At 42.8% G+C, this 23,588-nt stretch overlaps 1 protein-coding gene across 1 annotated transcript in view; it reads left to right on the plus strand.

The window, feature by feature from the left end:
* The first annotated feature begins 1,050 nt into the window (after nt 1–1,050).
* Nucleotides 1,051–23,588, plus strand: part of KCNU1 (potassium calcium-activated channel subfamily U member 1) — a 49,162-nt gene continuing 26,624 nt past the window's right edge. Inside the window, exons 1-19 of the mRNA XM_026863023.1 lie at nt 1,051–1,059; nt 2,862–2,975; nt 3,850–3,911; nt 5,810–5,900; nt 6,678–6,789; nt 7,426–7,501; nt 7,962–8,037; nt 8,378–8,548; nt 8,980–9,071; nt 9,716–9,826; nt 11,326–11,431; nt 12,521–12,603; nt 13,436–13,505; nt 13,919–14,074; nt 15,969–16,081; nt 16,186–16,254; nt 18,184–18,273; nt 18,405–18,505; nt 22,328–22,415. Coding sequence (XP_026718824.1) covers nt 1,051–1,059; nt 2,862–2,975; nt 3,850–3,911; nt 5,810–5,900; nt 6,678–6,789; nt 7,426–7,501; nt 7,962–8,037; nt 8,378–8,548; nt 8,980–9,071; nt 9,716–9,826; nt 11,326–11,431; nt 12,521–12,603; nt 13,436–13,505; nt 13,919–14,074; nt 15,969–16,081; nt 16,186–16,254; nt 18,184–18,273; nt 18,405–18,505; nt 22,328–22,415 — 1,790 coding nt within the window. The remainder of the gene's footprint in view (nt 1,060–2,861; nt 2,976–3,849; nt 3,912–5,809; nt 5,901–6,677; nt 6,790–7,425; nt 7,502–7,961; nt 8,038–8,377; nt 8,549–8,979; nt 9,072–9,715; nt 9,827–11,325; nt 11,432–12,520; nt 12,604–13,435; nt 13,506–13,918; nt 14,075–15,968; nt 16,082–16,185; nt 16,255–18,183; nt 18,274–18,404; nt 18,506–22,327; nt 22,416–23,588) is intronic.

The following is a 23,588-nucleotide window of genomic DNA, read 5'->3' on the forward strand; positions in this document are numbered from 1 at the left end:
TGGGAGATGGCTTGCTGTGCTGTTCTGCTTTGTTTTTCTCTTTGTCCAAGGCTGCGGCGATGCTGGGAAGCAAATTGGTTTTACATCCTGGTGCTGTGCGCAGAGAGAGCCGAACTCCAAGGAAATGCTGCCGCCTGTGGGCACGAGAGCACATTTATCCCTGCTTTTTATTTTCATACCGTTAGAAACTCCAACTTAGATGGGTTAAATTCTTCTGGTTAAAAGTTTATTAAAGTAGAAAAAGAAGGAGGGTGAGCGGGTAAAATGAAGGCAGCAGGGGAGAGGTCACGCTGTACTTCACCACTGACAGCTGGGCGATTGCAGAGACAAAATCCCAGGCTAAGTGCGTCTTTGGTCTGACACATCTTGCTTATCTGGTTACACTGCTACTGCAGCTCTTAGCATCACAGCCACTCTTTCAGTGCCAGGGCATCTTGCTTGTGTTTGGTTTGGAGCAGTAGAAGGACTCAGTCCAACAGTTGAGATTCCCAGGGGAGTGCTGCTGTACGTACGTGTGGCAGCTCTTGAGAGGAAGCCTGAGGTGGAGGCTAAAGGGATGAGTCTTGAGTGCTGTGGGTGAGACCTCAGGGCTCTCTATTAAGCAACTTAATAAAGTTTATAAAGTGACTCTGTATACAGTGAGAGCCAGTTTTATAAACCCAGATATTCCAGAGAGGAGGAACCTTGGTAACGTCGCTAAAAAGATAGTTCTAAATCAGAACCGCCACTGAAACCCTTCCACTGCAGAGAGGGGCCCTCCCAGAATCCCAGCCTGTTCGTCTGACCAGTGCACAGCACTGGTGCTGAGGTCACTGCGACGTCACAAAAGCAACCGGGAGGTCAGGACCAAGCAGCTAAGGAAGCTGAGGAGGAAGAAGGCAGGACAAAGTGATTCCTAATATGGCAGGAAAATTTAACCTCATCTGTGCACCGTCCTTTCAGTTGGCTTTTATTTTACCATCTTTGTTTCTTTTGTTGGGAGGCCTCTTTATCATACTGGCTTTCAGGTTGGCAAGGTATGCTTATATATTCAGTGTAGAGAGGATCTGGATGAAAAAGGTAAGGGCAAGATCTTTTTGAAATGGCTCGTGTTTTGCGTGTTGATGTGAGAATGCAAGAATTACACTCGGTGTGGATGGAGTGCTAGCTTAGAAAGTATCTTCTGTTATAGTGCAATAAATGTGGCATTTTATTTATCAGCTTTTATCTTTGAGCTGATTAACAGGTTAGTGCTTATGGGTGCTACTGCCTTTCCCCGTTCAAGAGGAGGGGACGAGATAGTTTTCTCCTGGTCGAAACCAGGACATTTTGACCAATGTAGCTATTATTAGCAGCACAAACATATCCATACGGAAACCTCAGCACCTACGGATCATGTAGATAAACACAGATGCACACAAGAGCACTGTAATGCTTGCATCTTCAACTCACATTTGCATACGGCCACTGATTCTTAAACACACAAGCTAATATGTACAAACACACAGTATTCCAGACACACGGGTATTTAAGCACCAAGGCAGAGATTGTAACAGAAATGAGGAGTACCTGGACCTGGTCAAGTGTCTCTCAAAACTATAACTCCCCACTCTGTAACCCGCAACTATTGGAAAAATTGTCTTGTGTTTTAGTATTGTAGAAAAGCCTTTTTCACATGGTCCAAACCGACTGGACAAGGATGGGATTAGGCATGCTGAAAACAAATCCCCCACCAGAAGATCTGTGATCTTTGACCCCAGTCCTCCCTGTGTGCATGGTGGAATTTTTGAGAAGGTATTAGCAGCTCCCAAGGATATCACCAGGATGGTTCACGTGACATATCCAGGTCACTTGTGTACCTGGTTACAACATAATTTGCAGGACTGAAGAGCTCTTTCTTTGTGTCACTTCATGTTGCCTCCAACAACTGCTGAAGGCTGTTTCACTCCATCACTTCCCAGGGAGGGCTTGACATTCTCATCAGCTTACCTGAATTGTGTGGGCAGAAAATGAAGGGAACACCTGTGCAGCTGGCAAACTGTAGGCATCTCTGTTTGCCAAAATGTTAAATTAATCTGATTCTCTGCTGTTCTTTTGGCTGCTGAGCAGAGGTGGGGTTTAGTGCTTCAGTGTTAGCTCTTTACAGATTCTGGTGCCTGGGAACTGAGTGTAAAAGAAGAGAGACCAGCACAGTATCTCACATTACAAGCAGCATGGGTCTCTTTTTTTTTTTTTTCTTTTTAAATCTACTAGGTGTTTATAGGTTGAATAGTCTGTATTAGTTATTTGTTGCAGTTATTAATAGTTAGAACCAGGAAAAGGACAGAATCCTACCTCATAGCAAAAGCTAATGAGAATTAGCTGAAGCTCTACAGTAAATTTAAGGTTTTTTACCTGGGGCTGTTACTGGCATATGTTAAAAAAGGTAACAGGCCATGTTAAAATAGAACATTGGAACTGAGATATTCCAGGGTATATGCTAGTGAAATGTTTTACATGGTCAGAACTAAGTAAATTAATTCACACCTGGCATAAGATGGGAAAGGGTGTGGAGATTAGTAGAGAGGTGTTATTAGCACCAGAGCATGCTGTTCCTTTCAGGCTTAGGCTATGAGGTAAATGCTTTAAGGGAATGAGAATCAATGTTCATGGGTGCAACCAATAGAGAAGAAATGTGACTGCATCTGGATATCCGTCTGTGTCTGCACCGCACGCCCTCAGCGAGTTCCAGGAAGATAAGACTCAGCTTTAGCTCAACTGAAGGAAAATATATCCCACCACTCTCTTACTTTCAGTCCCATCCAGATGTGGTGGCTGGATGTGTTGGCTTTAGCCATCTTGGGACACAGTCAAGATTAACATTCTCTTTGTTCCTCTGTCAGGACAAAGATGTCTGGTCACACAAAAGGAAACAGAAGTCAGTCTGTTGGAGAAGAGCCTTCTCTCCACAAGTAGAAATGATGCTGTCAGCTCAAACATCTATGGGGTGTGCCCTGGTAAGTCTAGATCAGTCAGCACAGGTTTTCTCCTCTAATGCAAGTGGTGAGACATGTCTGTTCTTATGAGAACATCCAGTGAAAACACAAGTATATGTCAGTTTTTGCAGTTCATGTGATGTAGGTCACGCTTTTTCCTAAGACAAATGTGTTTGGCCTGGGAAGATGATTTGGCAGGTTTCTAGGCAGGAAAGGTTATGTAAAATGACGGAAACTTGCTGTCTGATGGCTCCCCAGATCTGGCTGTGGGCAGACTGCTGGGTCTGGCTGCACAATCTCCATCTTCTGGGTAATTGAATCACTCCCATTCAGCACTGACGACTTGCTTGGTGGCTTACTCCTTCAGTGGGAACTGGTTATAACCCTATTGGTGGTAATTATTTTTGATATTTTAAATGCGTATCCAAAGGACAAGAGTGCTGTCTTTATCCACCAAAATAGGATATGCCAGTGACACGTCTCTGTGGACCTTAACTGCCTTTTTTTCAATCTGAGCATCCTTTTGTATATTAGATTTTGGTGGCTGCAAGCGGAGGAGCAGCTAGTCCCATGGGTTTGACTCCCTGGCCTCTCACAGTGGCAGCCCGGGAACTGGACACGTGGTCAGCTGCATCCAGCCCTCAGCAGTAGCCAGTTAACGTGACAGTGCTGACTTACATTGGATGAGATTTTAGTTCATTGTGCATATGCCTAACTAAAACCTCTGTCTGGGGACTGCTGCAGGGTGTAGGTAATTCAATTTTGTTCCTTCTGCTTCTCCTCTTCAGTCGTAGAAATACAGAAGTGGTGTGCTAGATGTGTGCTTGGTTTAGATGGAAGCTGTGTTACTACCAGAGTAAGCCTCATAACATCGTCGTTATGCCTGTGCTTTCAGGTGATACTGGTGTTTCTTCTGAATATTGGCTCGCTCATCATTTATTTTGTCAATCTTGCTGAGTAAGTAGATTACTGATGTTTATCCAAAAAGCTTCTTTGAACAAACTGTAGAAACAGCCTGCCAAGCTGATGTATTTTTAAGAGCTGGTTTGTGGCCACAGACAGGAGCCCGAGGAGCCTATGGGCACTGAGGTGTGAGGGGCCCTTGAGCTCCCCAGGCTGCCAGGTTCATAGTCCCCCTTCCTTTTGTGGTGCCAGCTCTGTACAGGGGTTACTGGGGCCAGCAGAGCAAACCTTGGCCATAACTGCAGGGGAGCAGCGGCCTCAGCAGCCTGTGGAACTACACCGTGCAACCAGAAAGCAAAAACTGTGGTTTGTATCTTTGTTACAGCTGTTGAGGTTTCACTGTATGTAGATTTTTTGTGTGAATACCTTCAAGTCTGGATTTTCAGAAGGACTGGGGGACAGATGTCCAAAGCTTTTGTAAAAGGGTCCAGCAGCTATTTCGATACAGACATTTTCAAAAGCTTTCAAAGCCCAGCTGTTGCTATTGCAATGTTTAGAGAATGCTAGACTTCTAATAAAGCTCACTACCTCAAAGCTCTTTTGAAAGTTTTGCCATCTATTTTTGGTACCTAAATGGGAATGGAGCTCTTCTATAAAATCCAGCCTTTGGTAAACAATTTGATGGGAATAAAATAACAAAAGTGAGTAGAAAATCACACTGTAGCCTCCACCAGTCTTCACCTGAATCCCTATATTGTGTAGATTGTGCTAAGGGGTAAAAAGACATTAATATGTAAACCCCTTTGATTGATTTAATATGCCAGAGCATTGTTCTCAGTTCTTTGCTTGGACTGGTGCGCAACACTGGAAAAATAAAATGGAATCATAAAATGAAATAAATAAAATATAAAAGCTGTGGAGCACTCTGAACTGCATTCAATCAGCAGAGGTAAACCTGAGAAGCAGAATTATACATCAAGAGCAATCCAATATTGTGTTTAATCCCAAGACATTATAAATCTGACAAACAACCAGGCAGAGCTTCAGAAGGGAAATTGTTGGGTTTTTTAAGGAATAAACAGGCAGTTAATCCTATTTACAGAGAGTCCTTTCCATGAATAGCATTACACCCGTAGGTGGGAGTAGATGTTCACCTGGGCTGACCTGTGGGAGTAGTTTACTCTGTGTTTCTGCTTTCAAAATATCCCCCCCCTCCCACGGGTGGAGGAAGAGGAGCCTCAGAGGACTGGTAACCGCTGTACTGGTCAGCCCGGTGCAGGCGACGTGCCGGCGAGGCTGGGACTGGGCCCTGCGGGCACTGTTGGACGGGAAAGCTCACCCCAGCTTCCACTGCCAGGTTCTGTCCCGCGCATCAGGCTGCACGGTTACACCTTGAGCGCTCGGGCTCCTTCGTGCAGGGTCAGCGGGGCTGGCCTCGAAAATTCACATCGCTGTGGTAATCGTGGCAGATTTCACTGGAAACTGGAAGGTGCTCCAGCTGCTCCCTCGCAGGTGGGAGGCCGCGCTCAGCTGGGCGCAGGGGAGAGGCCGCCAGGAGCCGTCTCCTGGCCAGGCTGGGCACGGGACAGCGGACGGGCGCACGGGAGAAGGGGACAGCCATTCTCCCGAAGAGGGCAACAGGGGGTTTGCACGAGCACTCTCTGAGTATACTAAACCAAATCTTTCCAATCTGTTTGCACAACAGATAAATAATGTCGTGTTTGAGCATGCTTGCTCATGAAAACCTGATACGAACAGTCATTTATTCTGCCTGACTCAGGAAGTAGAGATTTAAATTGCACAAAATTGTGAATACATTTAAATTTCGTTTTAGTGATTATTTCATAATAAAAACCCAAACCAAATGTCACTTTATAGCAACTCTAGTGTTTGGTTTTGTTTTCTTTTTTTGCTCTCCCCTCCACTGGCTGTGATGTCTGTTTCCCAATTAGAGCAGAGGAATTCAAGATCTTCTTTCCAGACAGCATCCTTTATGTAGATAAAGCTCTCAACGTTTTCTTCCTTCTTTACTTTGGATTACGGGTAAGGGCACTTTATGGAAAAGTTGAGTTAAAAAGTATATTTGGGAGCAGTTTACCTGTGTGGATAATAGGTGCTCTGTAGCATAATGCTTGACTGCCTTAGCTTAACTCAGAGCCACTCTGGTCTTTCACCTTTTCCTGGAATTTCTTCATTTTCTCCCTTTGGAATCTAGTTATTTCCAGCATTTATGCAGCATTTCCCAGCTCACATGTTAGCCTTTTGTGTCTTTCTCCATGTCTTTAAACCAGTGAATGAATTAGTCAGGTCTCTCTTCAGCTTCTCCTGAACAAACTGTATAGCTCTGTGCCATCTGTTGCTAAAATTACATTAGTTGCACTGGTGTGAAATACATTTTGATTGTAGCTTTTGACTTTAGAATTTTTGTCTTAAGTCACCAGAAAACAGGATATTCCCTGTTATAGACTGATGTAATAAGAATGTGGTCTTGGCCCTGCCCTTTGGTTTTGTAATTCATTGTTACTGACTCGGCATTATCGCAGAGAAAGGCACCCCAGAAAAAAAGATGAAAGGGGCAGATGAGAAAGAGGGAGAGAAAGAGAGCATCACAGTACCTCTGGGCCCAAACTATTTTGTACTCTTGGGGCTCCAGCCTAAGCATTTCAGAAACAAAAAGTGTTGAGGGGATGTCCCCAGGAGCCAAAACAACAGAGAAGGAAGCAGACTGCAAAAACGGGTCTCCTCAGAGAGCTGCCACCCTGCTCTGCTGAGACCCATGATCACACAGCACTGATGCTTTTTGATGTTATTCATCTTTAGTTTGTGGCAGCAGATGACAAACTGAGGTTCTGGCTTCAGCTGAATTCTCTTGTGGATTTCTTCACGATCCCTCCAGTTTTTGTTTCCTATTATTTAAAGAGGAATTGGCTTGGTAAGTAAGACTTGGAGATCCTGCTTTCCATCCATGTTGTTCTGCATTTTACATTAAGACTCTCTTCAAGTTTATTTTAATTCACAAATGCTTTGACCATCAGTATGAAAACTAGTCTTTGGGAACAAAATGGTGCCTTTTTGGCAAAAACTCCTTTAATTTGGGGGGGGCTTGTCATTTACCCAAGTCTGTCTCCATTCTGTTTATCTGTCTGCCTGGCTTTTAGTACCTCAGCAATCACTGTTCCTGACCACCTGGATGAGGAGTTACCCAGCAGGGAAGCAAAGATGCAACCCTGGGTTTCCTGGGTTTTCCCTGGGGTCTGTAGCCTTGTGGACCTGTATGTCACTTAAGCCTTCAGGTTACAGCTCAAAGGAACTGCAGTTCTTCATTTTCCTCATAATTCAAGGCTTCCTTGGAGGACATAGGTGGAAATCCAGTGACATAAAGGTTCTGAATACTGAGAAACGTTACCCTCTCTTGCCAGGTTTGACGTAGGATCCACAAATATATTTTCCATGTATTTATACATGTGGAAAACAAATCATGCGTATTTAAACATATCTGAATATGTACAAACACTCTACTTCTAGACAGATTTTTTCCTTCTCCTCTGACTTTCTCACTTTTCTGCAGGTTTGCGTTTTTTGAGAGCCCTTAGGTTGTTAGAACTCCCGCAAATACTGCAGTTCCTCAGGATCACAAAGAGCAAGTAAGTTAAAGCCTGGCCAAGTACACTTGGAAGCCTAACACTCTCCCCGGTGTGTGTATTTTGGCTGACTTGGGTAATAAAAGAAAATACCAGTGTTGCGTATGGAAAAAAATGACTATCAATAATGTTGCACTGGAAATGACAAAAAATTTGTATAACTATCAGCTCAGTGAAACTCTGGTGGTGGGGAAGTGAGTGGAAAACATAAATGCAAAAAAACTTAAAAGGTTTTGGAGGTTGAGAAATGTTAAAAACGGGATTACTTTACATGTTGCCTGTGACAGAAAGTGCTGGATGTAGGAAGATTTTTCTCATCCTAAATCCTTGGTGTGTAATCTTACACTCACTAGAGAAGAGAGGAGTTTTGTTGAGTGGAGTAGGGTCATGTAGGAAATTTTAACTCTGGCAAAGATTATGTTACATTTTAAATGTCTTGAGAATTTTCCCCTTCTATCTCCAGTTATTCAATCAAGCTCTCCAAGCTCTTCGCTGTATTTATCAGCACCTGGCTCACAGCTGCAGGATTTATTCACCTGGTATGTATAACCAGCTGCACCTCCTTCCTTGTCCCCTTCCATCAGTATTGCCATGGGAGCTTTGGGTAAATGTTTTTTCCTAAAAAACGCAGCATTCTCTTAGGAGAAAACAAGTTTATTGTGCAAGGACAAAGCATGACTCGAGCCAGTACAGTTTACTTGCGTACGTTATCAGGTGTGGTTCTGCTGATGCAATACCCCCCGTCTCCCCCCAGTAATGAATCACTTCTGTAATAGCTAAAACAGTGCTAACTTTTTAATGAAATAACTGTGAATTGGAGATGGACTGAGACCAAAACCAAGTTAAACTTCTCTTTTCTCTTTTCCCACCCCCGGGCAGGTAGAAAACAATGGAGATCCTTGGGTTCAGCCTGCAAATTCCCAGTCCCTCAGCTATTTCAAATGCATGTACCTAGTAATGATGACCATGTCCACTGTTGGCTATGGTGATGTTGTGGTCCAAACAACTTTGGGTCAAACCTTCAATATTTTCTTCATTATTGGTGGTTTGGTAAGAAACCTGTATTTCTTTTCTGAAAATGGCAGCTGGAGACAGTGAACAGGGGTGTCACCAAGAAGTTGATCTTTGCAGGGGCTGCAGTAGAGATTAGACATCTGTGAGCAAAGAGTCTTGACCTTAAGTAATACTGGCATGGCTGTAGAGTAATTTTCTCTTCTAAGAGCTGGCAAGGCTTCTAGTGTTTCTTCATGTGGCTGCAAATACTGGCAAGAGCCAAAATACTGGACAAAATCAGTCCAGGGTACCAATGGCATAAATCCATTATCACTACATCGTATGGCTTTACATTCCTGCCAGTAATTTTTAGGAATTTGAAGTGAATTTCTCATTGTTGTTCCACGTAATTTAAACTCTTTAAAATTAATTTATTGTGGCTAGGAGAGACAGAATTGGCTCTGAGATGATTTTTCTTGATGTCTTAGGTACTATTTGCAAACTTTATCCCTGAAGTTGTGGAAATTGTTCAAAGCCGTAAAAATTACAAGTCCTCCTATGAAGTGGTGAGTGGGAAAAAGTAAGTATGGTTGCTATTTGTCTTGGAAAATAAAAATCAGGTCAGTGACTAGGCTGGGAACCAGCTCAGAAGAAATTCAAAGCTAAATAAAGTTTCCTGTAGTAACTTAAATCCTGAAACTTGCTCGTGGTTGATCCTTACCTCAAGACTGTCTTGAATAAACTTTGTCAACGCACTGTTCAGCATGGGCTTTATATTCAAAGGAAGTGAAGTTGGTGACATGATAGCCTAACTTAGAGACTGAAGAGACCTATTTCAGTGGTGTTGGCGGTGTTTTGGGGGGGGGGTTGTGGGTTTGGGGTTTTTTTTGTTTGGGTTTTTTTGGTTTGTTGGGGTTTTTTTGCTACTCACAGGACTGGGCAGGTACAGCTTTAACCAGGTCTTATAAAGTTCCTTCTGTGACTCTTTGTCTTTGGAATGTCTATCATTCACTTCTTCTAACACAGCTCCTCTTCCTTTCCAAAATAACTCCTGAAGTACATAGTCATGATGGATGAAATTTCCATCAAACCAAAGGCACAAACGGTCTTCTGCATTTCTGGGATTAATATACTACAAGCAGGTGTGCAGTTTCCTACGTCAGCTTTGCAGCAACCGTTCTACTATTTTCAAAGTGATAAATCTTGCCTGTTCTCTTCCTGTAGCTATATTGTTGTCTGTGGTAATATCACTCTGGAGAGTGTCACTACATTCCTACGAGACTTTCTGCTTCAGGACAAAGGAAGTGTTTGCACAGAAATCCTTTTTCTAGGAGAGTGAGTATCCTTATTTCTCTGAGATACTTCACTTTGATTCCCTGAACACTTAGGGGAAATGTAGGAGATCTGAAAGTAAAGGAAAGCAGTGCTGTGTAACCAATTAATGGGAGTTATAAACCAAGTTGTAGTAATGAAGCTCTCATGCTGGAATATTCATGATAAAATGTTTTCTGTTGTGATCAATTAAAAAAAAAATGTCTCCACATAAATTGCATAGTAAGCTGGCTTTGCCAGATATACCTGTCTTTAAGTCTTGCCAAGTCTGGCAATCAAGTAATTGTTAGCTGTTTCAATTTCTTACATGTTTATTCATCCTGGGGAGAAAATTTGTAACTTGTACTTGGTCATGCTGGCATATGGCAAAGGGAGGGAAGTGAAGCCGCTCCTCTGTGCCAGAAATATCAGGCATTTCAACTGTCCTGTCAGATCCCCTTCTTCTGCCTAGCTGAAGCTATTAGACCTGTTTCTGAAAGCAGAAGCTTCAGAGGGAGGTGATTTCTGGGAGCACAACACAGATTTACCTGGGAATGCAGTGGAGGTGGGGCAAGAGGTGAGCAGAATATTATAGGCATCTCTTTTGAAATACCATGACATTTTGAGAGAGCTGTTGAATTGAGGACACGTGGAAATGAGGTGCAGGAATGGTTCAAAGTCAGGAAAAAATGCCACAGAGGAAAAGATGCAGAGTTCAGTCTGTTTAGCCTAAGAGGAAGAGGATAGGGTGTTTGGCTCAATTAAGGTGCCTAAGTAGCTTCACTACCAGTATAAAAATTTTCTTTAGTCTGGAAAATATAGCTTAATAGAAGCTAATAACTAGAGTTCAAAGTCGAGCAAACTCAAGTAAGAAGCAAGGTGTGCATTTTTGAAAGTGGGAAGTGATTAATAATCACTGAAACAAACTGCCCAGAGGATGGGGGGATTTTCCAACTTCTGTCTTTGAATCAAGGCTGGATACCTCCCTACAGGCCATGCCCACTGCTGGGACCAGTGTAGGAATATCTTGATAATGTATTGTACAGCTCACGTAGAAGAGAGTGTTACGGAAGTTCCTAGATGAGAGACAGTTTGCATAAATTGAATAGGAAAATAACACATGACCTGGAGAGAAAGTTGAAGTTCAGCAATTTCATTTGAAAAGAGAATGCAGAATCAAGCCCTAGGAAGTGTCATTTCCTGACTCTTGTGGAGTAACAGTGAGCTGTAAAATTAGAGTTGCATGGATGGCTGTGGAATGATACTCATGAAAAATTAATGACAATAGCAGAAGACAGGAAAAATCCAGGAAACATTTCCATGACTGTTAAGTTTTATAAAAGCTTGTTTTCATTAAAATCTAAACTATGTACTTTAACTGAGCTGCCAAAATCCCTGTAGGTTTTTTAAACAGCAAGTAGTTATGGCAAATAGCTTCTCTGAGAAATGGAAACTTGCAGAGAATGTAATTATGGGAGATTGATGGATTTCCCCCCCATCCCATTGTTGTTTCTATTGAATAGGTCTCTTCCCAGTCTGGAGCTGGAAGCTGTGTTCAGATGCTATTCAGCCTACACGACTTTCTTTTATGGCTCTGCGCTGAACTCTGGAGATCTGAAGAGAGTTGGAGTAAGAACTTCATCATTTGCCCTTTCTTGTAAATAAGCTGATGTTGTGAAGATCCCGTCCCTTATGAAACGATGCTCGAGCTGCATTTACTCAATTCATGTTGAGATTTACACTTCAGACAGCTCCAGTTATTTTAGTGGTACCTTTTGCATACCAGCATATCACTCCTGGGAACTGAGAATGCAAGACTCAGGCATAACAAGACTTCTCAAGCTATAAATCTTTCAAGCACTGAAACAGGAAAAATAAAGGGGAAAGCCAAACTGTGATCATCTGGTTTTGAAAGAGGCATATTAGAGTGCAGCATTTCTGGAAATTCTATTTAAATAACTGGAATAGCCCTTGGTGAGCTCATCTTTAGAGTGTGATCATATCTGGGTCTCATTCATGGATGTCCAGGAATGAAGAGACCTTGTGTTTTGAAATGCTGAAGACTCAGTAAAACATTCCAATAGAAGCAGAAGGAATGGACCTGGATTAAAGAAAAAACAAAAAATAAAAACCAAAAAAACCCCACAACGAACCAACACTACCAACAAACGAAAAACCGCCGCTGACTTGAGTGCGGTTTCTATTTGTTAGTGTCCTATTTGAAATACATCGGTAGATTTCCAGCCAGTTCCCAGCAGACTATAAAACTTCCACCATAAATGAAACCTCTTGTTGTTATTAGCTTCATTACACAGCCCTAGTACTGATTAGATGACTGACAGAGGTCTTCTGACCTCTCAAATACTGACCCTTGAAGTTCTTTGGCTGGATTTTGCTGGGGAAGAATATAGCAAAGCTTCCTGGTTTGTAACCTCTTCTAGGAAGTTGTTAGGGCTAGAAATACAAAGATTTCACATGCTGCAGCACTTTGAAATTAGAAATATGCGTTACATACTGCGTGTTTGACTGGAGCTGTGTCACTTGAAGCATTCAGGCACGGGGACAACTCTAAGAAATAGGATCATGATGATCTTACACAAGGGTTTAACTGAAGACATGATGAAGACATGAAGACAAGCTAAATCAGCTTGCTGTCAGAGATTGTTGTACTTCATATGGGGTCAAACCCTGATTTAATTTTTCTCTCCCGGGATGCAGATGGGATCTACGAATGCTTGTCTCATTCTAGCAGATGTTCACTCTCCACAACCTTATACTGAAGATACTTCTAATATCATGAGGTAGGGTGAGATACTTCAGTGCTTTCATTCTCTATCTGATTGATATTAACAGTGACACAGATAGTGCTGCTGGCTGGGGAACATATTTGTCCTGTCACGTTGTTTTCTGCCTGGAGAACTCTGAGAGCCAACTGACTCCTTTCTGCTATGATTTTATCAGATGTGTTGAAGGATTGAGACAGGTAGCAGCTGTGCAGCCTTGCAACCCCATCCAGAATAGAATGTTACTAAATATGGTGTAATTACCTTCTTCAATATCCTGAATATCAGCAGTCAAGGAGTCTGGCTCCTTTACACCGGAGAGTTGTGCACTGCTCTCTGGTGCAGCTCTGCTGCCAGGTCTGATAATTCTACACATCTTCGCAGCCTTGACCTGGGGAGTCCCTTAGTCCTGCTGGATTGTCTGAATCTGATGGCATAATTAGCCTACCCCCAAAACAGTCCAAAAGTCCAAGTTCCAAATCGGATTATCTTGATTTTCTATTTCTAGGGCACCTACCATGTGGAAATACTAGTTTATGAATGAAATTTACAGGTGGATTTGGCAAAGCAAGTAATATTCATTATTGTTGCTTCTCTTAGCTCTACACTTCTAGCGGGGTGTAGGTATGATTCTTCAACCTGTGTCTTCAAATCTGTTGATGGTGACAACTTCTTCTCCAGATAGTGAGCCTGGGCCTGCTTAAAGCATCTCAGATACAGGCATTGGGGCATACGCCATCCTTGGTCCCTACTTCCCCGTTGCTATCTGCCCAAGTAACGTCTGACTTGGAAAGTGAGAGATGCTAGCCAGAACTGAGCATGTTAATCCAAAATTGTATCTTTATTACAGAGTGCTGTCTATCAAGAATCACTACCCGAACACGAGAGTAATTTTACAGATAATTCAGTCTCATAACAAGGTATCACAATTGTCTGTCTGTTACGTGGGTGTCACGGTTGAGATTCTGGCCTTTATGGAATCAAAAGCTTCTGCCTTCTGTAAAAATGGGATCTTTATCCAGTGTTTCTTACGCACCCAGTTACTAACCTATCTAGGATATCTTTTAACATGACTAAAAATAAGGTATAACTTTTTGATTTTGTTGGTTTTGTCATCAAATGCATATTTAATATTAAAAAAAAAAAAAAAAAAAAAAAAAAAAAAAGAACCTCAGAAGTCCGCTTAGCTATCTGTTAGCATACTCCAGCATAGGTTTTAAAAAAAGTAAAAGAATGATGAAGGCAAGAAAGCCAAGAATCATCATTTTAGAGGAGTGTTGTGGCCTTGCCTATCTCTGTGCTGATCTGTACTCACTTTTGTGCTCTGACACAGGCATACCTGCCAAACATCCCCAGCTGGGGCCGCAGGACAGGAGACAGCATCATCTGTTTAGCTGAACTGAAGCTCGGCTTCATAGCACAAAGCTGCCTTGTTCCTGGCTTGTCTACTCTCCTAACCAATTTGTTCATTGTGGAAGAGGACACTGAGGTACATCCTTCACTTGTCTAAATAATGTGAATACAGCCCAGTGGGATCTTCTCTGAAATATGTGCCTGGCTTCCGAGTAGAAACTGCAGCCAGTTCTTTTGAAGCTTGTCTTGATCATGCCGGGATGAAGCTTGGCACAGAGGGCAAGAAAACCTAACAGACTCTTTCTAATCTATTACTTGAATTCAGTGCAAGAGGTGAAAAGAGTGCTCCAGAGCATGCTGAAGCAGAACCTAAGGATCCATTTTACCGTAGTGCACAAGGAGGTGCCAGAGCAAAGGGTGGCCCGGAGCGAGTTCTGCGCCTGCGTGTAGCTGATACGTGGCGGCACCCTCTCTGTTGCTGTAGGCTCAAGAGCAGTGATGTGGTGCTGGTGCCCACTGCCTCAGGGCACGCAGACAATCATTTTGGGTTACTGCCTGGTATGGACCCTGCGCTCGATTCCGTTCTGTCTGCCCTTCATCGTTTGAATCTGTGCTTAGAGCAGTTCAGCAGAACCGCTCCCAAAAATGGGCTGAAGATCAGTGCAATGTACCCTTCCCAGTTGGGAGCATGCATTTCTTCAGTATCCTTTTAGGCTTTTTCATTTCTTTGGCTGGGTCTTATGGGGTAATTTACACAAGACCGGTGACAATTAGCAATCCTGACATCTCTCTGCAAGGAGGGTGACCCAGCTCTATCCTCCTATCATCTGTCTTTCCTCGTCGGTATTTGCTACGATGCAAAATGGATAAACTACATATTAACTTTACAGTTGCTCAGCTATTTCCAAATCAATACCAGAAGATTTAATAAAAACTTAAAAAGGCAGAACTGTTGGGTATGAAGTTGCCTGAAGGAGTCTCAGGTTTGCTGTTCCTGCAGTGGATGTGCTTTTGCTGTCACCTAGCGGCCGTCTGAGTTCACATCAGTCTACACAAAAGGGTTTGAACTGCTATTTCTCTGTTCAGGGACTTTTCACAAGGTTAATTTGGACAAAGTAAATAGATATTGGGTGAAATAATTACCGAGTTTATCAGTGCAGAAGTTGTATGTAGAATTGGGCTGCTTGTTTGAGTGGCTTTTTCATTGACCTGCTGTTTCATTCTAGTCCAGGTATTTCACACACATAGCAAAGCTAGCAAAACATATTTTAAAGTTGTTTAAAATGTACTATGAAAACTCAGCAAACTTTTTACATTGAAAAAAAGCCTCTGATGTCAAAATCCGTTAAATAATTTTTATTTGGAAAGCAACACTTTTTTACACATTTTTTAGTAGCCTATTAATTTTTACGTGGAAGGTGTTCGTATGCCAAGAGAATGGCATATACTGTGACAGAGTGGCAGTCTAAAACCTGAAGGAGCCGTAAGCACTGGAACGTTTTGCTGCTTTAACTGCCTGGGTATGAACAACCCTTCCCTAGTCACACAACTACCAAAGGAAAAAAGAAAAAAAAAGTGCTTATACTGGAGTAGATGATCAGAGATCAGCAAGAAATCATGCATCTAATAACGGTATTTATGACTGGTAAAACTTAAGACCAGTCTTCATTTAAATAAGGAAGCAGATTAATCTGATTGCAAAGTAAGGTGTAACTTTCCTCAAATAATGGGCTCCGAAGACTTTGCAGTCATGAAATTTCCCTGTAACTTTTTTTGTATGCAGTAATAACACCTGTTCTTTGATGATAATATGAATTGGAAGTGTCTAGAAGGGTTGAGGCTTTCCCTGGCCTGTTGTTTATTAACTCTGCTATCGTCTCTTGACAACATACAGCTGATGTCATTCTGTTTCCAGTAACTAAGGGCCTTTGATCTAATACTGTGTGGTGGTGGAGCATTGTCTGGTGTTAAGTTACATATCCTACTTGCTTTGCCTTTCAATAAATTATCTTTATGGTTGATTCTTTTAGACAAAGAGAAAATATTTGAGGGACAAAATGCTTCTGGAAGACAAAGACTACAAAGTAATGACTTCCCAGCTCTCCAATGATTTTGCAGGCATGACTTTTGTAGAAGTTTGTCGGTATGTGGTACAGTCTTGGTTGTTTTTCTGTAATTTCCTTCCAGATGTGTCTCTTCAGAGCACAGAGATGCTGTGACTAACTGTAACTTGTTTTGTTTCCCCAGGTTGTGCTTTGTAAAACTGAACCTTGTTCTCTTGGGAATTGAACTCAGATTTGGCAGTCAAGGAGAGAGGTAACTGTCTGGGAGACTTCTCTACTAGTAAGAAGTCAACTAATTCCAAACTAACGATTTCCAAAGAACTCAGAAGAAACATGTCCCAGGGTCTACAGGGTTTTTATACACCTCTTATCTTCCTGCGCACAGTGTTTAGGAGACAGGATCAAGATGTTACTCCTGCTTAAACTCTGGGGGGAATTTTACCATATACAACAATCTCTTCTGCCTCCTCTTTTCTCATAGATAATCGGGCAAGAGATGGGAGACGAAACACCATTCTTATCTCTATTCCACGTGCAAACAGCATAGGTCTTGGATTTGGGGTGACTCAAGCATATTTGTTTGCATTGGTAAACGAAACGCCTCCTCGCTTTTTTAGCCACATGAGTTTACAGAGGCTCCTAAATGCTATTAAAGCATTGTCATAAAGGGGTAATTTGTCAATGCTGGCAGCAGAGCTTTTGCTCTCTGAAGCTGATCTGGTCCTGGGCCAGATAACACTGTCTGTTCTAATGATGAAATACAAGACATCCTAATGGGGAAGCTGGAACTAGTTCAGAAAGGGGAATAAATAAGTGCCATAGATCTTTAAAAAGCTTGAGAAATTGCCCAGAAAATGCAGACTATTGAGTGCAATTATTTCTCTTTCCACTTTTATAAAGGAAATGGCTGTTTTGATGAAACTGTAGAATAGAAACTCTGAAAACAGAGGGTTGTAGGGAAACACTGCTGTGAGAAATACATCGGGGCTCTCTTCCAGGAGCGTTGAATGAACTCTACACTGAAAGAAGTCAGTAGATGTAGTTGCTTAGCACTAATGGAAAACAGGCCACAACTCAATCTGTTCTTCCCTGTGTTCATACACTGGCTGAAAATAGAATAGTGAAAAGAGAAAGCAAGAGGGAAAAGGAAGCTGCATGCTCTTTGAGATACAGGGATTATATTTTTGCTTTCTTTACACAACAGTTGGCACAGACGAGCTACCTCTTCTACAAGCGGGATGTTGCTCTAGATGTTGCTACAGTATCTGTAGTAATAACTCTAGTCATTCATAGTTTCTTTGTCCCCTGAGCCATGAATCTGGAGGACCTGAGTACAGGCCTTCTCTTGTGTGGAAGGAAAATGTTAACCTTGTCACCTTTCCTTGTGCCATCCACACTACCAATATTCATTAAAACTGGGTTGAAAGCAATAGGACCTTGGGTTGAGCTGGTACCTTGAGTGGCCTTTGCAGGGGAAACTGGTAAATTTAAGTGATGTCGCAGGGGATTCAACACAGATGTGCTTAAAGCAGCCCAGCAGGGAAACTCATTCTGGATTTGGAAGGGGGAACCATTAGAAAAGAAGGTTTCCTCCCCTTGTTTTGCCTGGTGTGTTCAGCATTAGAACAGGTACCTCACACCCTGCATATCCTTAGTATCTTCAGTTGCACAGAACTTGTACTTTGAGTATTCAAGAATTTCAGTGACCCTATGGAATGGCCCATCCCAGCTGTAGTAAATTATGAATTCTTTTATTACATTAAACATGTTCAAAAATAACGTGATGGAAATGAAAGCATCTGTTTCCTATGAAGTTTACGGTTTAGCAAATTAATTACAAAAAAAACCCAAAACCCAACAAAAAAACAGCTGCCAAATCCAGGAGCCTTGGAGTTGAATAAACTGCAGAAATCCTAACAAAAGCTGATTTGCATGCTTTGACTCCCTCTTCTTCCATGGCTCCCCCAGGTTTCTGTGGACAGTAAATTCCCTTTATGCTGTTGAAAAAGCACGTTAACTTTTTCATGTCTCAGAAGTCACAGCAACTATAATGAAGAGGATTAATGTAAGATCGTGAGATGAAACTGTTATGACCGTACAAGTCTGAATTCTCACAACAGAGGCAAACCCAGTCACCAGATAGACAAACTGTGATTTTTCTTTTGATTGCTTCTCAATACAGCACTATCCTGATCAATCCGTCTGCACAGATAAAGCTTCATCGGAATACAATGGGCTTTTTTATTGCTCATTCCCTGGCAGAAGTCAGAAGGTAAGATTCCCTATTACTGTTTTGTTGAAAAAAGGTCTAGAAGTGAAAAACTTTCAAGAGCAGATGAGTGCGTTTCTTCTCTCATCAGTTAAACACAATTCAGTTCTGCTTAATTCACTTTTGTTTTCTAGAGCACAGTTCTATTGTAAAGCCTGTCACAGTGATATACAGGATCCAGAGCAGATTAAAAAATGCCAGTGTAAAAGCAGACTTTGCTCAAAATCTTTCTCAGGTAATTTTAAAATAAATCTTATTCATTCAGATTTTTTTATTATTTTTTTTTAAATGAGAAAATGTTAACTGTATTCTTATTAACTATTTCTCTGGAAGGATAGGTTGGAATACACAACCCTTTACTTACCTGATAAAATAGGGAGTTTTCTGATGCTACTAGTAAGACTTGGAGATTATGATTGTGCTTTTAGATTATGATTTACGCTTTTCTAGGAGTCAAAGCTTCTTGGCTAAAAAAAAGAGGAGGACAGAGTAGGCCTCGTTGAAGATTTTCACTCTGCGTATTAACAGGTTTATCACAGAATACTGTTCTTTAACTGCAGAGACTGAAACAAATGTCTCTTATAATATAGCATGTGTATAATTGAAGCAGAAGCTACAGCTGGATGAAAACAGGATTTTGTGTCTGGTTTGTGCCAGACTCTTGGTCAGGATTCCCTGAGGAAGCGTGTCTAGATCTGTGTCATCCTGAGAATATAAAACTTTAAACATGAAGTCAGATAAATGTTGTTGAGGTTGTACAAGTTGTGTAGCAACACTTAGTGCTACTTGTTCTGAGGACTGCAAATCTTAGCTGGATGGAGAGAACAGATTAATCATGGTAACATCTAACCCTAAGCAGAGCAGTTTACTCCTTCTTTGCCTCAAACTCCATTTTGAAGATTTGGGGGTGGGTTTGGTGATAGTTTTCTGTCAGAATAGAGAACAGCCTCTCAGATCTCTGTGTAACAACGCCAAAATTGAAGTTTGCATTTTCACAAAGCGTTTAGGCCAAAATGTATGAACCTCTTCTGGGCTCCTGTAAACTCCTCTGCCAGTGCCTCCCCTCCATGGAGAGGGTTCTTCGCTTTAAAGAGGAGACAGGGAGCTTTCCGTTAGATGTGGATGTAGGCTTGCCTGCTTGGATTTCAGACCCCTGCAACTGCTGTAAAGCAGCAGATGGCAGCCAAGCCCCGTTACAAACCATGGCTCAGAGCTGCAGATGGCTGGGCTGAAGGCAAAACTCATTCACACTGTGCTCAGCCACACTGAGGGAACAAGCACAAACATGCTGACACCTGGAGGACTCCATGGAGTAATGTCATGTAGAAAGAGAAGCTGGAGCCCATTTTCAGTCCAACGCGCTTATCAGCAGAGATGTACCCAAGGTCCCTGAAAGCCAGCTACCTCCCAGGAACGAGGCTTCCATAAACTGCAAAGACATCTTAATAAAAGTCAATGGCAAATGAATAGAAAGACATTGACACTGTAGGAGCTCTCCACCTGGTTGGTTTTCTTCTCGTTTCCTAGGCAATCTTAGATTTTAAAAGGACAAGATGACATTTCAGTATAAATGTGTATTAATAAAAAGCAGTTGTTTGCAAACCCGCAGTTCTGCACCAGTTGTACTGTAGGGAGAGTAGTTGCCTGAGGTAGATCAGGAGCTTTGCCAGGCATAAGACCTTGCCATTGGTTTCCCCTAGGATTCTGGATGTATCAGAGCAAAGCAGAGCTTAATTATAAGTACTTTGGTTCATTCCACCACTCTCCATATGATTGCTGAAGTGGTACATGATGTTCTGGGTTCCTCCAAACACATTCTGAGAGAGGTAAGGGGAAGGTTAGATGGAAGAGACCCCAATTCCCCACTTAGTGTAGCTGAGTATGCCTCCGGTACCTGCACTGGAAATAGGGAGATTTAGTTGGTGAAAAGCAACTTCATTGTCACAAATCTAAAAACTAATACAGGAGTGTCACAGATTGCAAGCTTTAGTCAAAGGAGCTACTGTTGTCATTTTAACAGGAGTGTAAACAGCATACCAGAGTGCAGTCAATCCGAACAGAAAGCAAAGGCTATTTATTTCCTTTATCATCCAGACTTAATCAAAAGCTGTTACTATTAATAGATTATTAACTTTTTTTAATCATCAGATAGTATTAAGAGGCAATAGGGCTTCTTGAGACAATTCCCCCCTGCCCTGTTTTGTGACCTGGTCAGGCAAGGGAAGTAAGTGAGAGCTTTTCTCCCAGTTCTGCATCTCTGCAGCACTCCGGGGCTCCCTGGGCAGTCAGGCCCTGCACAGGTTGCTCACAGTCACCCCAGAAGTCTGTGATAAAGGCTGGGACTGAGCCCAGCTCTGGAGTTGGCCAAGTATCTTGGTTTAGAAAACCGTAAGAGACTTATCTCAGATACTTATTAGTGCCTGTGTAAGACAGACTGTTCTGAATTTATTCTCTGGCTTGACTTATGATACTTCCATTAAGCTTGACCTAGAGGAATCGAGTGGCATGTCGCATCCTCAGAGCACGCTCTCTCACCCATCCATCTCCCACCTCACTGAACGCAGCTGTAGAAAGTGCTATCTTGTTACCAAGGCTAAATGCACCTGCTTTCAGCACACCTGTGAGCACAATTACAGCTTAAGGTTGACAAATCACCTCTTCGGAGAGATTTTTACCCCTTTTTGTGCCAGGGTATGTTTGGAATGGCTAGCTGTTTCACCTGGGTTAGTAGGGTTTGGCAATAGTTACAACATCACAAGGAAGTTAAGGGTATGTGAGAGGGTTCATCTGTCAGTCTGTGGTAAAAAGATACCTGTGTCTGAATGCTCCTCCAGTCCAACCTTTCCTTTCCCACCTGTATGCGTCAGACATGTTTAGACACATGTGACATGGAGGGCCTTGCTGCACCTCCTGTCAAATGCTGACAGGGGGAGGAATGCAGATTAGCAGCAAAGATACAGACCAGGGGAACGTGAGGAGTAACGTCATGTATCCTGAACCAGCTACATCCCCGTGAAAAGCAGGAGATGTAGGTAGGCTCTGGTGCTCTTAAAAAATCTCAGAGGGTGCTGCTCTACATCCTCACATCGCTGCCTGGTGTTATAACGCTGGGTTTAATGGCCCGTGACCTCAGATTATGGCCCAGAAAGGACTAGATCAAGTGTCAGAGAAAAGATGTTCCAGCTGTTAAATAGCTACTTTAGGATTTGGGAAACTTGAGCTCATTTTCTCAAGCTGGGACTTTAGACCACTTAGCCTTTCTGAATTTTGATTTCCTGATGGGAAATCGAGGATGTTAAAAATGGTTTGAATCTCAGAGAATAGTGTCATAAATAGTTACAAGTCACGACAAGTATGAGGATGGTACGAGTGCAGAGTATGAATTCTTCCTACCCTCTGGCATTTCCCCCCCCCCCCCTTGTTTGGAGGACCATGTTTTCACAGGGCACTTGGAGCACACCTTCTCCCCTGTAAGGACAGGCTCAGCCCCAGCACCCCCGTGCACCTTGGACTTCCCCCTCCGTACAGGACCAGCCCTGGGCCCCCTCCTTTTCAGATGTAAGCTGTGATTCTCTCTAGTCAAGAACACATCTTTCCCATGCAGGATGAGGGAACAAAGGTCTTCCAGGTCACACAAGTGTGTTGGCAATGCGTTGAGGGTAGGCTTCTGTCATCTGTGCCTCCACCTGTAGAAGTGACAAAGGTTTCCTTCGTTTGGGGAAAAAAAACAGCACTTCTGAGTGAGTTTTAGCTTCTGGATTCCAACAGGAGAACCTCACAAAGAGAAGGAGCTCCCTTTGGAGTTCAGTGGTGTATTAAGTATGTAGTGCTCACCATATTTAAGACTCTTTTGTGGGTAGTAAATGGAATTAGTATTTTATAACGCTGTATTTCTGAGCGGTTGGTATGAATAACCAGTTACTCTGAGCTCCTTTGTCTATCATTTCTGAAGCCCCCAGAATCCTCCAATGCCATGGTAGCCATTTGCAGACACATCTAAGGGCAGCTGAAGGCTATGCTAAAGGAACCCAATTCTGTTTCATTGCCTTTGTTTCAGAGAAATGGAAATTCTATAAAGAATCCCACGTTTCAGATGGAGAGCCTGCATCCCTCGATGTTCTTCCACCTCAGAGTTTTGTTAATGGGTAAGAAATGCAGCGCTGTGTGTATGCTGAGCAGGCACTCCTTGGGCTGACTGCCTGAGAGTTTGTGTGGAAAGTGGGAACAGCAGGGTGTGCCTCTTCACTAGTCCTTCTGCTGTTGGTGGCGGTTGGGGTTGAAGTGGATGGTTTATGGCTTCTCTCTGCCTTGAGTAATTGAACAGCAGAGAAAACATAATTTATGCCTATTCCTCCAAATCCTAAGCCTCTCATACTCTCCTGCAAGCTGAGAGCCTGTGCTGTGAACTGATACCACCGTGGAGGAACAGGGGGAAGGGGAAGGGTGCAGCTCCTGGAAGTGCTCACCGCTCGAAGCCCAGTGACACCATCACTGGACAGCTGAGTCATGAGCGCGTTTTCTTTGGCTCGTTCTGAGAGAGCAGAGTGGATGCAGGAGCAGCTGAAGGTAAGAATGTGAACAGCCAACACCAAGATCTGCTCTTTGCTCGGATATTTAATTGCGGTGTGGCACCGGCAGCAGACTCGTACTCCAAAAGAAGTTTGCTCTAGAGGCAAATGGAGATCCAAGAGAAATCACACCCTACAGCCTTTCTCTCTAGCGTCAGTAATGCATGCTAGAGGAGTTCTTTCTAGGCCATCTAAATGATTCCCAGCAGAGTTTACAGACTGGTGGCAGAGACAGCCTGCTGTCTAAAGCAAGGGGTGAACTGCCATATTCTTACCTACAATGTACTTAGTTTGCCAGTCCAGTTGACTTGCACTGGGGAGACTCCTAACCTGAGCTGCCACATTCAGCATAAGAAAGGGTGTCATGGTCTGAGACTGAGCTGTCAGTAATAGCAAGCTGTTACGCTCTTCCAGAGCACCCACCAGAGAGGGTGACAGGACATATTGGCAAACAGTGTCATACCGGCATTTGCAGGGAGTAAACAGGAACCTAGTAGGGGAAGAGAGACGTACAAACTGGTATTTCTTGCCTTCTTTCTGCTTGTGAGCAATTTCCAGCCACTGCAGAACTGAAGAGGCTTAATAAACGATGTCTCCCCTCCCTCCAAAACCCTAGCATGTGCTTCAGCAGCAAAGGCAAATGTCAGTGTGGCGAGGACTCTAAGGTGTCCTCTGGAGAGCTGTGCATCTTAGCAGCTGTCCCCGGCACATACATGGTATCACCACAATAAAATGTTGCTCAGTGCTGCT

This window comes from Athene cunicularia, assembly GCF_003259725.1.
Source record: "Athene cunicularia isolate RWA chromosome 22 unlocalized genomic scaffold, athCun1 chr22_part1, whole genome shotgun sequence".
Classification (NCBI taxonomy): Eukaryota; Metazoa; Chordata; class Aves; order Strigiformes; family Strigidae; genus Athene; species Athene cunicularia.